General features: G+C 47.6%; 1 protein-coding gene across 1 annotated transcript; it reads left to right on the forward strand.

The window, feature by feature from the left end:
- The first annotated feature begins 930 nt into the window (after positions 1-930).
- Positions 931-12886, forward strand: ANKS3 (ankyrin repeat and sterile alpha motif domain containing 3). Its single transcript, XM_010024018.1, has 15 exons — positions 931-1100; positions 1432-1630; positions 1850-1971; positions 2687-2768; positions 3449-3584; positions 3885-4043; positions 5181-5306; positions 6741-6856; positions 7749-7916; positions 8424-8548; positions 8795-8936; positions 9929-10101; positions 11270-11385; positions 12226-12309; positions 12804-12886. The coding sequence occupies exons 1-15, from the start codon at positions 931-933 to the stop codon at positions 12884-12886; spliced, it is 2001 nt and encodes a 666-aa protein (XP_010022320.1).
- Positions 12887-15648: the final 2762 nt, after the last annotated feature.

Below are 15648 nucleotides of genomic sequence, written 5' to 3' on the forward strand. Positions count from 1 at the left end.
AAATAAGAACACTCTCCTGTGAGTGGTTAAAATGATTAATATGCAATTGCTCCCTAAGGCTGGGGATGGGAAATAAACCTTTCAGACAGTCATGGAACTCCACTAGCTTTGTAATGAAGTTACTGCCTGCGGGGCAGTGGACATGATCAGGTAATGAGTGGGCAGGTGACTGCTGCTCAAAGTGTTCCAGCAAATGCCAAGATCCACAGAGACGGGACTGGGCTGCTTCTGAAGTGCTGAAACAAGAACTGGTACCAACAATCTACTTGGCACCTGAGGACATCATGAAGTGTGCACCCTATTCAGGTGATACTAACTACTCCTGAGAGCAGTGGACAGTTGTCATTATTAATGACCATGTCTTAATTTAAGCAGGGTCATTCTGTAATATAAGACAGATGGAAAAAGACCAAGAATGTCTGATACATGAATTCATTCTCTCTCTCAATTATAAAACCAAGAATTCCATCCTTCTGTGTAACACTAAGCATGCCATCAGCACTTAAATAGGTGTGTGGTCAGTTTTCTCTTGTTTGTTTTTTTTTTTTAAGGGTATCCAAAGCGCCTTAGGCACATCTTGATTAGAAAGAGAAGAAATAAAACCAGTGTTTCTGAAGGCATAAAGTGAGATTTGAAAGATGGGGTTTTACCATTATTGGCTTTTATTTTTCCAGTGTATTCAAATCCCAGAGTCTGCTGCAGCAAGAAAGAACTGCCACCAAAAACTCCTCAGCAAGTCTTGCAGCTTCAAGTTACGGAGGAGCTTGAAGCAGAGGTAGGAATGTGAAACAATGCCCTACCTCTGAGATGACCTCACCTTCCAAGGCCATGGCACCTTGGAGCTGCAGTGCTAATGGGCAGTGCCATGTACTGTAGAAAATGGAGATCAGCAGCTCAAAGTTCTTCTTTGCTTTGGTTACGTAGGGCAGGATGTCGGAGCTGAGTGATGAAGCCAGTGAGTCGGAGCTGCTGAGCCGCAGTCTTTCCATGTGGCACGGGGTTGGCCAGATGATCTGTTGGGAAGAGCTGGATGTCCCTCTGGACTTGCACACAGCCTCCTCTGTCGGCCAGTGTGAAGTGGTGCAGGAGTGTATTCAGCGGTAAAGAGGGGCTGGGGGCGCACAGGTCTGTGGTTACTTGCTGCCACTGGCTGCATGCAGGTTGGTCTAACATTGCAACAGGGGCATATCACTGGAGCTCCCAAAGGGCCCTTAGGCACAAAGTTGCAAGGGCCAAATCTACTGATTAAATATTACCTCTTTAGTGATTTGGTGGAGGTTGTGCTGCAGCTGATAGGGCTGATTTTTTCCAGTCACCTTTCAATACAGTGGTGGTAGCAAGAGGCTGCAGAAGCCTACTGTGATCTACAGCTTCAGGATAGTAGTTCAGCTGGTTTTTTTTTTTTTTTTCTTCCCCCCCCCCGTTATTTAGTGGAGATCTGGACCTAAATAAGAGGAATTGTGGTGGTTGGACTCCACTGATGTATGCCTCCTATATTGGCCATGACAACATTGTGCACCTGCTGCTGGAAGCAGGAGTGAATGTGAACATCCCAACACCAGAAGGGCAGACACCGCTTATGCTTGCCTCCAGCTGTGGAAATGAAAGTGTTGCTTACTTTCTCCTACAGGTGTGTATCCTATAATAAATAGCTAAAGCCACAGTAAACAATTCAAATGCACAGGGTAGGATTCTCCACCAGTTGCAACTGAAATGTGCAATTTGTGTTTTGTTGCAAGTTCAGCTTCCTGATAGGGATTTAAACACTTGGTGCCCAAGCACAGAGGGGCAGTGGCTAAAAGACCCAGTAGAGGGGGTGCAATAAAGAACATTCTCTGTTGTCTTGAAGCAAGGTGCAGAGCTGGAGATGAAGGATATCCATGGCTGGACTGCTTTATTTCACTGCACCAGTGCTGGACATCAGCAGATGGTCAAGTTCTTACTGGACAATGGGGCAAACGCCAACTGCAAGTAAGGAAGAATCTGTCATTTCATTTCTCAACAGATGTCAGGTATGGCAGCAGCAGTTGGCATATGAACACAGCCTGGCATGGGCAAGGAGAAGATACCTATTTTTGTCTTTCCTCCTATACCTCAGGAAGCATGGTGTACAGGGATAGGTGACCTGCAAACAAACAGTGAAGTCTGCCCATGCTGTCACTGTTTATTTAACTAAGATAAAGAGAAATTAGATTTACTGCTTGTTTAATTAGAGGCTAAACTGAAAGCAAGCAGGTGCAGTGCCTTCTGAACTCAAGTGCACTTTACAAGTCTTTCTATTGAATTTTCTGTGTACTTGGAGCTCAGTTTGTTTTTTCTGAAGCGTGCAGTGCATTCCCATGCCTTGGGAGCTGCCTGTACATTAATGCATATTGGATTGCCTGAGGTCAGCAGGAGGCTCTTGCTTTTTTAGCTCTTGCAAACTGATTTTGTCACTGAAAGGCAGATCTGCAACTGGAAGAGTAATCTGTTGTTCTGCAGCTGATAGAGTAACATGCAGTGAATCTCCCCTGGGAGTTTTACTGAGATAGACCAGAGTGCAGATGAGCAGGCAATAATACAAGGTAGCGTTTGTGATCAGCTGAGGGTAGAGGCTGGAGGTGTGCTATTAGGATATGTCAAGGACTGCAGTGTATTTTAGCTTTGATTGTCCTAGTTCACGTGTACATGCTTGTTCTCTCTCTAGGGAGCCAGTGTACGGATATACACCTCTGATGGAAGCAGCTGCTTCTGGCCATGAGATAATTGTTCAGTACCTTCTAAATCATGTAAGTCTCCAGACTGATCTCTGTCAAGCTGAAAGTCTGTGATTCCAGCCCTCAGAGGAAGAACCAGAAGTTTGACACCAGACTTCTTGGTGTTATGTTTGATCCTTGATCAGTCACCTCTGAAGTCCCAGACTTCCTGGACTGTTCTCAAAGTATTTGCTTTCTCAAGACTAGTATTCTGATCTTACGCTGACCTCGTGTGAGTAGAAGTGAGGTCTGACTGTCCAGATTCAACTGAATAACAACTGATTTGGAAAACAGCTGAAGTGGCTTTCTCCTCATGGTGTTTGTAGGCTTGCATGCTCAGGCTAGTGGGAATCTTCTGCCTCAAAAAGCTTATGAGCATGTGTGTCTCATTGTTAAACAACTTGGTTTTGATTTTCATTGAAGTGATCCAGCTTACTTCCAGAAGGAGGCAGCAAGGCAAAACATTTTTCAGATAAAACAAACTAGTTCCCTGCAGCAATGCACAAGAGCCATTGTCATGATTTAAAGCCGCATACCTGGGCTACTGGTAACTAGAAAGGCTGCAAGGCGTTAGTGAAGTGTGAATTGTCTGTCAAAGATGAGCCTGTATTTCTGATGGAGGAACTAAGACAATCCCTTAGCTTCTTGTTTCTTTTGTATATAGTGCCCTCTATGTATTAAACATGTATTTTTTTTATTTTTTTTTTGTATAGGGAGTGAAGACAGATGTCAGAGATAACACTGGAGCCACAGCACGGACACTGGCCATGAAGTATGGACATACAAAGATTGTGGGGCTGATAGATTTGCATGCAGCCCCAGTGCCCAAGGTCTTCTGCAGGGGTCCAGGTAACAGAGAGGTGCTTTAGCTTGCTCATTGTAAGACAGACCCTGAAAAGAAGTGTTTGGTTATTTTGAAAGTATGCTGCTGTATGTAGCAATAGCTGGTCTGTCCTGAAAATTCCAGCATTTCTGGGGAAGAGGCACAGATCCAACAGATATTTTTGTCTGCTAGCCTTTTCCTGTTTTACCCTTTTGATTTACCCTTCCTCTTAAAACTTCCTGTATTTCCACTGCATTATAGGATCAGTAGCAAATAAACTAGGTAAGTTGTTACTGTGCTGCTAACAGTTTGTGTTTGAACTACAGGAAAATATGAAGAGCTGAGTTCCTCGGATGAATCTTGCTCTGCTCCACAGAGACAGAGACCTGTTCGTCGGACCAAAGGTCCCAGCATCCATGATGGGCCCCAGGCTTTGGCTAAGATAACAGCAGTAGGAATTGGGGGAAAGAAGCAGTCTCGCTATGGTAAGGATAGTTAGAAGCTGAAGTGAGAGTCCTTTGAAGTCTCACATGCATTGCAGCTACTTCTGTGCCAACCATTTTCTCTCTTTATTTGGGATTCATGTGTGGTTTATACGGAAACAAAGATAGCAAACACCATCTTAAGGGCTGTTTAATCTGTGGTTTCAAAAGAAAACCCCTTGAACCCTTTTACGTCAGGGCTGATTATTGATGAGTGGAACACGTCTATGGAACAAACACTGCTTTTACCTCAATTACTGTTCCCCTGACTCTTGAAAACAATCCAGCTTCCCTTTCTGAGGTAGGGTTGAGAGTTTGAGAACCCTTCTGAAGCTGATGACAGAGAAGTGGTCACACGGGCCAAGAGATCATTGATAATGAAAGCGAACTTGCTGCTCCTTGATCTGTCAGTTTTGTCTTCCCTGATGCTTGAAGTGTTACTAAAAATGAGATTACAAACCCTTTGCAATAGGCCAAGAGAAATATGATCCCAGTTCAGACATCAGTCCCTGGATACAGTGGTATGAGTTTCTTTGTGCATGTGTCATAGCTGTAGGTATTTCTCAGGCAGATTACCTAGTTGTCTAGAATAACTAAGAATGTAGACTTAAAAGCATGTTCAAAATTCAGTTCATTCTCAATATAGATACATATCATCCCATGGGCAGTGGCTGTATTGAAATGATACTGTCAGCCTCTTAAATGAGTGGGATGCTACTAGTGTTCTAATGCAGATGCAGAGGGGTTAGTTTCACTGAGCGTGCTTGGCTGGGGATGTGGTGTAGCTGGCAGCTTGCTCTTTTAAGCAGATGTTTTCCCCTTTGACAATTTGGTATGAAGAAGAGAGGAAATGCTGAAAGCTGCTGCTTAAGGTGCATCTCTGCTATAAGGCTGTTTCCTCTGACTTTTTTTCAATGCAACCGTCTAAATCCAGTACAGCAGATGTGTGTCTGTGGGAGGGAGGCTGGAGGCATATGCATTTCTCAGTTTTTCTCTGTGCTTTTTAGAATGACACCTGCCAGTTGAGAAGACAGTATCTTCTTTTGATTAGTTTCAAATCCTTGAGGGGTTGTTTTCCCTGCAGGAGCATCCCTGATAACTTGCATCCTAATCTTTGTTCTTCCTTCCTCTTGCACACAGAGCAGGTCCCTCCTCAGGGCTATGTCACCTTCAACGATGACGGCAGCTGTGAAGCAGAGAATATCCGCAACAGGGATGTTACCTCTCCAATTAATGAGCAAGATGTGGAAAGCAGCAGCAGCAGGGGTAAGTCACTGCCTGAAAATAGTCTGGCTTGCAGATGGATGTGAGACCAAGCCCTTGGGTTCCATTCCCACTAAGATATTGAGGATTGCAGTATCTCTCCTGAGGAAAGGTTTAGACAGCTGCAATGATTTAGCCTACAGAAGAGAGAGCTCAGTGAGGATCTCATCAGTCTGTACAAGTAATCTGAAGAAAGGGTGTAAAGGAGATGGAGCAAGGCTGTTTTCAGTGGTGTCCACTGATAGGACAAGAGGCAATAGGCACAAACCGAAAGACGAGCCTCCATCTGAACATAAGGAAATGTTTGTTTTTACTGTGGGGGTTACTGCACGCTGCAGCAGGATGTCAGAGAGGTGGTCTCTCTGACAAAAGTCTCCACCTTTGGAGATGCTCCTGACATGGTTCTGGGCAGCCTGCTGTCGTGGCCCTGCTTGAGCAGGGGTTTGGACAAAATGACCTCCAGAGGTGCCTTCCAACCTCACCATTCTCTGAAGCACCACGAAGGAGGGATATGGACAGTTCCTGAGTTAGTAGAGGATAATGTGGATGTGTAGTGGCTCTGGGCTCAAGGAAAGGCCTTTCCTGACCTTTACTAATGGGAGCGCAGGCTGGGTAGTAGTAACCCACTTTTCCCCCTGTTGTGGTTTGACCCTTTGGGCAGCTAAACCCTACAGAGCTGTTCACTCACTTCCCTCTGGTGGGATGGGGGAGAGAATTGGGGAAAAAGGTAAAACTTGTAGGTTGAGATAAAAACAGTTTATTAGGACAGAAAAGGAAGAAAAAAGGTAATAATGGTAAAAGAATATACAAAATAAGTGATGCACAGTGCAATTGTTCACAACCCGTTGACGGATGCCCAGGAGGCTGCCACCCACCAGCCAGCTCCCCTGGTTTTAGTGCTCAGCACAACACCATAGGCACGGGATGTCCCTTGGGCAGTCGAGGTCAGCCATCCTGGCTGTGTCCCCTCCCAGCTCCTCATACTCCCCCAGCCCCCTCACTGGTGCAGCGTGAGAAGCTGGAAAGTCCTTTACTTAGTGTAAGCCCTGCTCAGCAGCAATTAAACAATCAGTGTGTTATGAACATTCTCATCCTAAATCCAAAACACAACACTGTACCAGCTACTAGGAAGACAACTCCATCCCAGCTGAAATCAGAATGCCACCCCATAGCCAAGAGCCTCACAAACACATACATGCACTCAGCCTTCCTGTTCTCTATGGTACTAAATAAACTTGGAGACTGGGATCAGACATGGGATATTTCTGTCTTGGATTTGTCTTGTATCATGAGTATTGGATACAAAGCCTTGTTTGGTGCTGCTTCTTCCTTTACACCTCCACCAGGTTTTGCTGATAATTGCATATCAAAACCAGCCCTGAGCATAAGGAAGTTGAACCTGAAATTTGTTTCATTTTTTTCTCTGTTCCTTTCCAGAGGATACTGTTTTCCTCACCAACAACTTGGCAACCATCAGGAGCAGCAGCAGCAGCAGTGAATGCCTAACCAAAGCCCTGGGAGTCAGCAGTGAAGGTTCCTTGGAAAGTAATGAGGTGGGGTTTTCAGTTTTCCTGTTTCTGCCTTCAGACTGGCCAGTGCTGCCACCCTTCCACAGCCTGCTATAATTCTACCTCCACAGGAGGCTGTAGTACCAGGCTGGGTGAGGAAGAGTGGTATTACAGGGATAAGAGAACCAGCTTCTGTATGTGAAGATTATGGCTTGGCTTGTTTGATCTCTAGCTAGTAGACAACTCTTGGAATACATTCACTCTAGAGTAGGTTGTTGATGGCTAGTCAGTAATTAAGTCCTCTCCAGCTTCTGAAGAGAACTTAACTCTTTGCAGACTTCTGGCTAGGTGGTGGTCAAGAAAGAAAGTGGCTACACCTGGGTCAGTCCTTGAGCTTGGTGAGACAGTAGGTAGTATAGTAAGATTTAGAGAAGTGCAGCAGTCCTGTGTTGGCATTTCTGAAGTACAGAAGGAAAGGGAAGAAACTGGAGATTACTCTCTGGTTCAAGTCACAGCTTGCATGGTTCAAGACAATAGCTGTGGTGCTAATATACAGAAGGGTGATAGACCTGAACGTCAACAGAAGTCTCCTGTATCTTGAGGAGCTTCTCACGGGTAGAATCTTACTGCATTGTATTGGTTCAGGGAGGACTCAGCATTGCTCTCTGTTTTGGCTTGCTCTGGCATGTTGCTTCCTAAGGTGGGATTGCAGGAGCCTGATAACATCCTATGGTGCCTAGCTGCCATCTTGGGAGTAACTTGACTCAGGCCTTCCTAATGAGGGCTTTGTTAGTCTTTGCTTGTGTTTGTGGATGGCTGTCTGGATTTAGAGCTTGGGACCTGAAGGAGTCTGCATTTATTAGCTGTAGTGATCCTGACATCTTTGCATTATCATCCTTGACCTTTACATTTTGTGGGTTTTTTCGTTCTTTTTCAGGACTCTGACCATGCGAACAGTCCCCCTAGTCGGAAACAAGCCAAGAGCTTTAAGATCAAGAACCGCTACAGCAACAGTGATGGCCAGTGGACCCACTGCCCAGGGAAAGTTGGGGCCTCTAGTCAGCACCTACTCCTGCCTGAGCCCCCTGCCTATACAGGGCCCCAGGTAACTGCACAGAGAGAGCTGTCTGAAATAATGCAATGTCACTGTATCAAGCACGGGAGGTTTTTCCAGGGTTGCCTAAGCTGGTTTCTCAGATAAAAGGGAAGTTGTCTCCAAAACACCTTTGACTTCAAGCCTCTGACCAAACTTAAATGCTTGTTAAACAGCAATTTCTTGTGCAAGAAGTATTTGCTTAGGTGTTGCTGTTGCTTGGTGGGGTATTTCAGACCTTTAATGCTTGTGGGTGTTCTGCCAATCATAGCTGACGTGGGCTAAGGTAGATGTTAATGCCTTTCTTCTCTGCATTTGTTACAAGAGGCAAGGGTCGCAGCAAACAGGTTGGTCCTGTTGTGTTGTGTGACCATGGAGAAGGGCAGTTAACCATGGGAAGTCACGGTTGCTGCTAGAAAGTCATAGCAGCAATATGAGGAAGCAGATGTTTGTGATTAAAAGGAATGGTAATGCTTTTATTGGTGAGGGTATAATTAAGTTTGTTCGGATGTGCTGCAGGACCTGGCAACATTCCTTGAACAGATCGGGTGCCTGAAGTATCTGCAAGTGTTTGAGGAGCAAGATGTTGACCTCCGGATCTTCCTGACCCTCACAGAGAGTGACCTGAAGGAAATAGGCATCACGTGAGTGTCTGTAATGTAGTTCTCATCTTACCCCTTACAAACCATGCGCACAACCTGGTCAGGAAGGTTTAGCTAGTGAGTGATTTTTCTCTTCTGGCTGTCTCCCATGCAATTTTGATATCCCCTAGTTCTTGGCTTCTGGTTTTGGGGGGAGCCAGGAGACTGCAGAGGTCTTCATGGCATCCATGGCCCTGGGAACTGATGGCTCAGTGTCTGGTCCCTGACAGTTTGCCATTCTGCCCCCAGTCTGTTTGGCCCAAAGAGGAAGATGACTTCTGCCATTGCGCGGTGGCACAGCAATGCTCGTCCGCCCAGTGATGCCCTGGAGCTGGCCTATGCGGACCGGCTGGAGGCAGAGATGCAGGAACTGGCCATTCAGCTGCACAAGGTAAGAAGTCTGCTATGAGCTGCTCAGTCCTTACCACACTGCAGTAAGTGATTGGAAGCATATCTTTCTGTTGTGCCTCTAATGGCCTGGGGGAAAGGAAAAGGCATAACTTTCAGTGGCCACAGTTGGTGTCAAGTAGATCAGGTAACACCGTAAGTGTGTATCCACTCCTCATCCTCTGGGTTCTATGCTTGTGAAGCCTTTAGTCTCCATTTCCCATCTACCTGAGAACTAAAAGGGCAGGTGGGAGGAATTGAATACCTACTCTTCTTCTGTAGTGCCATTTTTATGGTGAAGTTGTGCAGCTATTAGTGAATGGACTTCTGTTGACTTGGGAAATAAGGCCTACTGAGTATCTTTGGTAATGGAGAGGAAGGGGGAATTACAACTGTGAGGCTGGTCTTGGTGTGAGGGGAAACTGTGTTCAGTGTACAAGCCTTATCCGGCTTCCTTGAAGAGCTGAGAGAGTTGGGGGGTGGTTCAGCCTGGAGAAGAGAAGACTCTGGGGAGACCTTATTGCAGCCTTTGAGTACTTAAAAGGGGCATGTAAGAAAGATGGGGAGAGACTTTTTAGCAGGGCCTGTTGTGACAGGATGAGGGGTGAAGGTTTTAAACTAAAAGAGGGAGATTCAGGCTGGATGTGAGGAAGAAATTTTTTAAATGAGGGTGTTAAAATCCTGGCACAAGTTGCCCAGATTGGTAGTGGATGCCTCATCCCTGGAGATGTTCAAGGCCAGGCTGGATGTGGTTCTGGGCAACCTCATCAAGTTGAAGATGTCCCTGCTCATTGCAGGTGTGGGTGGACTGGATGAGGTTTGAAGGTCCCTTCCAACCCAAACTGTTCTGTGATTCTATTCTTTTCTCACTGGGTTGGGCACACTTGCAGGACTCCTTTGGCTGCCTAAGCAGGGACTCCAGGGCTGTGTCAGAGCAGGCACATCCCAGAGTGATGTACTGTACTCCCAGCCTAACCCTGCTCTGCTCTGCTGCAGAGGTGTGAAGAGGTGGAGGTGATGAAGGGCCAGGTGTGCCAGGAGCAGAAGCTGCGTGCAGTAGCTGAGAGCTGTTTGATGGAGCGGGATGAGACCTGGAATGCCATCCAGTGCCAACTCAGAGAGGCTCAGGCCATCACCAAGGATGCTGGAGTCCTGCTGGATCAGATCAAGTAAGTTATTCCCAGGAAGTGGCACTGAGGCTACTGAGAAATGGGATTTAGGCCGTCATGGTGGCAGTCATACAGGTGATGCTCAGGGTAAGGCAGGAGAGCTTACCAGGTGTCTGAACCCATTCTGGATCCTGCCTGACTTGCTCTAGTGGAAAGCCACAAGCACATGAGCAGATGTGAAGCCTCAGTTAGGTGCATGAGCTATAAATGGCCTGACTTTCCAAGGATGCTGGGTGCTCGTGTTTCAACCAAACAAACCAAAAGTCCAAGTGCTTTGTTTGTGCTCAAATGAGAAGACTTGCAATGGCTTACCCTGGCTAGTGAAGAACACTTTTCTTGCAACTCTTGACAGCTAGCAGAAGAACCTGTCCTGCTCAGTCACACCACTGCATTTGAGTTCTGTCTTCCCCCACCTCCTAATATACCTTTTGTTGCCTTTGTGGTGCTTTTCTCCCTATCCCAGTTGGACTCCTGTCATGGCCTTGCTCTGTCCATTGATAGATGTGTCCTTGAAGGTGGCATTAATCCTACATCTAGTAAACCTTAGCACAACAGGGAATGAGGTCTACTCACTACCAAACCAGGGTGAACTGGGATTGGCTTCCAGAAGGACAGCAGCACAATATTCCAGGCTGTAAGGGGCAGAGCACTTGACTTTTCCCCCTAGCTGAGGAGCTGAGGCTGCCTGGTACAAGGGCCCTGCCATGCTCTAGAGATACACTGTTTGAATTAATGGTATGATGATGATAGCAGGAGAACTTTGTGTGCTTCTCTTGCTTTAACCTGATGCCTGTCCTGAGGTAGCTTCATTTGCCCATTAGGAAACTTGGATCAGGCTTGATTCTCATATAAACCAGGTGCCACCCCTGGCCTGGGCTTTCTCCTGCTCACCCCGCCCCTTCCTTCTCTTCTCCCCCCGCAGCTCCTCTGTGGACAGGGGCAGAGATTGCTGTGGAGATGGGGCGCAGTGGAGAGCGCCCTGAGCTTTGTCTGGGGCACGTCTTCCTCTTCCTGGGAAGGAACAAGGAGCAGTTTGTAACCCAGGGCGTTAGATGTGGTCTCTCGGCACCCCAAGCAGGTACTTGCAGGATGTAGGAGTGCACAGACTGGCATGTTGTTCCAGGAAGTGTCCTTGTGCACTTGTGATGTGTTTTGTCTTGTTCGGCAGATGCTGTCAAGCAGAGCTGTCCTCCCGGCTAACCCAGGAGCAGGCAGTGGGCAAAGTGCTGGATACAGAGGTGCAGCTGGGGACCAGTGAGAGCAGGAGGCCTGGTGAGCGCCCGGGTGAGGAAGACCTTATCAGCTTCAGGACTGGGTGCAGGGGGAGGGTGGGCAGCAGGAGACCCCAGAGCAAGCCACGTGCTAAAAGGATGAAGTTAGAAGTGATTTTGGAAACAGCTGAGCAGCCAAACCCTTAAATTGGATGTAAAAATCCTTGCTCGGTGAAAGCACTTAAAGCACTCAGGGCATTTGGACTGTAACTGCAACACAGTTTCTCAGCAACTTTTGATTCTTAGCAAGTGAGAAATTTGAGTCTCTGGCAGGTGTTTGTGGCTAAAAGTGCAAAACTGTAGTGCAGGCACCCAGCGGCAGCCCTGCTCCAGGGGCCTGTGGCTTCCCCTTCCTGCTTGGCAGCGTGTGGGCACTTTGGGTGTATCGCTGCACTATGCACTAGAGCAAGGTCTGAGTCTGGAGCCTTGGCTGGTTCCCTGACCTGGTCTGGGGTCTGTGCTGCACATGGCTCAGCCAACCAGCTCCTCATCATGAGGAGTTGGCAAATGATCCTGCTGCCTGTGACATGCTTCTAGAGACGTGCTCTTGGCTGCTTTTGTTTTAAAAGTGAGTCAAGTAGAGGTTCTCTTCGTTTCTGTCCACTACAATTAATCTCTTTGAGAGTCTCTTAATATATGATCCAGACAGTATAAAAAAAAAAAATCCTAAGTGGTAGAATTGCCAGGAACTCCCCTCAGTTTGTCACAGGCAGTTCCAGCTCTCCTCTCCTGTGACTCGGAACCCCTTACTGGAACTACTTTGGGTGTGGATGTTTTACAGCAGCACCAAACCCTTGTTTCTGCTCTGTCACAGCATGCAGATTGATTAATGTGTGTTTCTTCCTTCTTCCAGTGCTGGAAGGATGGCCACCTTCCCTGAAGTCTCTGAGCTTGCCTGAGCTGTCAGCTGTCCTAGAGGAGTGTGTGGGAGAAATGGGTAAGGTCACATAGGACTCTGAAGCACATGAAGTTTCTCGTGATTTGGCAGTGGTAATTTGGGGGCACCTAATAATCCCCTCTCATTCAGGGAAGTCTCCAGGCTCTAAAGTTGGTGCTGGCATTTTTCTTGCACTTTATCTCACTGCAGATCTTGAGCTCTGCCTCATCCTCTGCTGAGAACGAGGGGATGTGTGGCCCCTGCATCTCTCCTGCTCAGTGGTCAGAGCTGCTTGTGAAGTGTTTCCCAAAACCTGTGTCATCTTCTCCTGATGACAGGAACTTGTCCTAGCAACAGGCAGTTGGAGAGTAAAGACACTCCTGGTTTTGAGACAGTGGAAGCTGCAAGGGAGGAGGGAGCCTGGCGGCAGGACAACAGTAGCTGAATGCAGACTGCAGCCTGCTCTTTACTGCTTGCTGGCCTACTGCTAACACTGATGGGGTTTATTTTTTTTTTTTATTTTATTTTTTTTTCCCCTTTTGTTTTTTCCTCAGGAAAAGCTCTGCAGACTGTGACTCAAAACCTCCAAAGGCTCCAAGCCCCAGGGCAGAGTGGGCAGAGCTGGCTCAATCCATAACAAAGCAGGAGGGTGAGTGGGAGCTAATGACAGACAGAGGGCTGTGGCATCGTTCCTCGCAGCAAGTAATAGCCATCTGCTGCTTGTGCCCAGTGCTCACTCAAAGCCCGCACACTGAGGCTGTACTCTAACTGGTCCTCATGTGGCCTCTGGCTGGTTTTCCCTTTGGAAAAGCCATACTCCCCTTGTCTCCATCCCACTGAAATGGTGCCTGTCCTCTTTTTGTGGCCGTAGGAATACTGACGTTGGGTGACTGTTCCACCCAGAAGCTGAGTGTGCCTGGGAGAGTGAACGTGTCAGCCATGCTGGCAGCACTGCAGCTCTGCTGGGAGGGCCAGAGCAGCCGGTGGATGTGTGGAAGAAGGTCTCAGCCACCAGAGAACATGCCTGGGAGGAGGAGGGACAACAGGAAACAACAACCCAGCAGCTCTTTGGGCCCGACTGTTGTCTGCATTCCCAGGATCATGGTTGCTCATACCAGAAGGTTAAGTTAAGAGGAGAGGCGCTGAGCCCAGAAGTTTTATCTGCCTTAAGCCTCCTGCAGCCCTTATTCAGGGCTGTGTGGTGGTAGAAAACTGTCAGTTATGCACAGCAATCTAATTAACTATCCTTTTCCTTAACTATCCCATCCTCCCCAGAGTCTCTGACACTTGCTGTGCCTCCTTCTAATGCCATGTGGATTGGCACAGATAACGTGTTGTGGCACAGACCCAGAAAGTGCATCTAAGGCAATAAGGAAGGCAGGTTTGTTGAGGATGGGTGAAGTGAGTAGTTTGCAAAGCTCAAGCAGCCCTGGTCTGTAGCTGGAATATCTGCTCCACTGCCATCCCAGCTGTGTGCTTCAAAAACCTTTCTATCCAGCCAGCTCACCCTGGTTCAGTTCAGATTCTGGCACTCCTTGGGTTGATGGTGGAGTCTTGGGTGACATGGTTTAGTGAAAGGTGTCCCTGCCCATGGCAGAGGGGTTGGAACTATATGATCTTAAGGTCCTTTCCAACCCAAAACATTCTATGATTCTGTTATTTAGTCCCAAAGAACTAATTTCTGTGGTAAGTGCTTTATGGCAGAGGTTCTGCCTGTCTGGTTCATCAGTGCCAAGATTCCAACACTGACAGTGGTTACAAGACAGGTGTTCCCCTGGAAGGACATGAGAGAGAACAAAGAGTTTGAGACTGCTCAGTCTCCCGTGCCTCTGGCAAGCAGCAGAGTGGCAGGGTAGGTAGGATGGGAACGGGGGTATAGATCTGTCCCACATGGGAAACGGGCAAAAGAAATCATCCCAGATGTAGCTGTGGTACAAAGCTTTGGTCCTCAACCACTGCCTGCCTTTGATTTCCAGGCTTTAGTGTTGGGAAATAGCTCTGCCGAGGCATTCTTGTGCTGGTGTGGGTGATCTCCAAGGACAGGCAAATTTCACCCTGAAGAATTAGTTTTGGTGAGGTGGAGCCAATTCTCCTAAGGCACCATCTTTGAAAGCTGCTTAGAGTATTGAGGCTGTGCTAGGAAAACTATTTTGAGCTTTATCCTCTGTTCCCCATTGCTGGAGGAATGGTGGAGAGTTCCAAGGCACTCTGCACTGCCCTCTCCCTGAGCCTTGGTGCTGTCTCTGACTGCAGGGTTCAGTGCTGTGTCCCTTAGAAGCCCAGATTTGAATTTAAGGTAAGATGTCTGTGGGGAAAGGGGAAAAATTCTCATGGAAGCAAAAGAAATCTCAACACAACCCCCATCAACCCAAGTGAATGGGCCTGGGAACATTTGGAGAGTAAGGGAAGCCCTGGCTCAGCAATGCCTTCAGAGCTGAGTAGGGAAGAGGGTGGCTGGAAGGAGACACTGCACAGACTTGGTGCTGGCTTTGCTTGGTCACAGGGTAGAAAAGGGGGCTTGGGCGGGATTAAGTACATCCAATAGATAGTAATGTTTGGGGCCTGGGAAAAGGGGTGGGTGAGGTGCAGCTGTGTGTGACGGAAAAAGAGAGCCCCACAAAAAGGTGTGCAGGAGCTCAGCTGTAAAGGCTTAAAGGGCTGTTTGAGTAGCCTAAGGGGATTTTATAGACCAGTGTCTCCCTGAGGAGGGAATCCCTTCAGTGGGGCACTTGACACAGCATGCAGAGCTGAAGGGGGGGCTGTGCTGTCCCAGTGAAATAGTGTTTGCTGACCGGGATAAAACAATAAAAACTGAAAACGTGTTTCTGGTGTGTGGGTTTCTGTGAAGGGAGCTGAGGTGGTACAATTCATGGATAGCCTCCCTCATTTCTTTCAGGACCATCGGGAATACATACACTGCTTTCCAGCTTCCTTTCCCATGTGGTTGCGTGCCGAGGGCTCTTGGGGCTGCCTTATCCAAGGCTTCCCAGCCCTGTCTGGCTCCTGCTGGATGTGATGTGGGAATTCATGCGATCAGGCACTACCAGGGCTGTAGAGGAAGAACAGGCATGGGTGGTAACAGTGGGTACTCCCCTGAGGGCTCAGCTCTTCCCTTCCTGCCTGGGATCACCACTTTTGCCCCCCAGTGGTCCCAGTTGCATGATGAAAGCTGTCTCTTTGCACTAACTCAGAAATAAGTTTAAGCCTTGTCAAGTGCTGATGGTTTCCTCTCACCTTGAGCCCAGCTCTGGTTTGAGACTTGTGAGCTATTGGTGTGACTGTTCTACACTGTCACCCAACTTCTTGGTCACTAGAACCATGTACTGAAGAGGACACCATTTGGCAGCTATCACAGAGAGCTTCAAGTAGGGCAACATAGAATCATAGAATAGTTAGGGT

Source organism: Nestor notabilis, unplaced genomic scaffold, assembly GCF_000696875.1.
Source record: "Nestor notabilis isolate BGI_N333 unplaced genomic scaffold, ASM69687v1 scaffold12581, whole genome shotgun sequence".
Classification (NCBI taxonomy): Eukaryota; Metazoa; Chordata; class Aves; order Psittaciformes; family Psittacidae; genus Nestor; species Nestor notabilis.

Bases quoted from the DNA above. Each gene is read 5' to 3' on its own strand.
- ANKS3 (XM_010024018.1), top strand. From the start codon at position 931: ATGTCGGAGCTGAGTGATGAAGCCAGTGAGTCGGAGCTGCTGAGCCGC. The intron at 1,101-1,431 runs GTAAAGAGGGGC...CCCGTTATTTAG, and splicing joins GTGCAGGAGTGTATTCAGCG to TGGAGATCTGGACCTAAATA. The intron at 1,972-2,686 runs GTAAGGAAGAAT...TTCTCTCTCTAG, and splicing joins GGGGCAAACGCCAACTGCAA to GGAGCCAGTGTACGGATATA.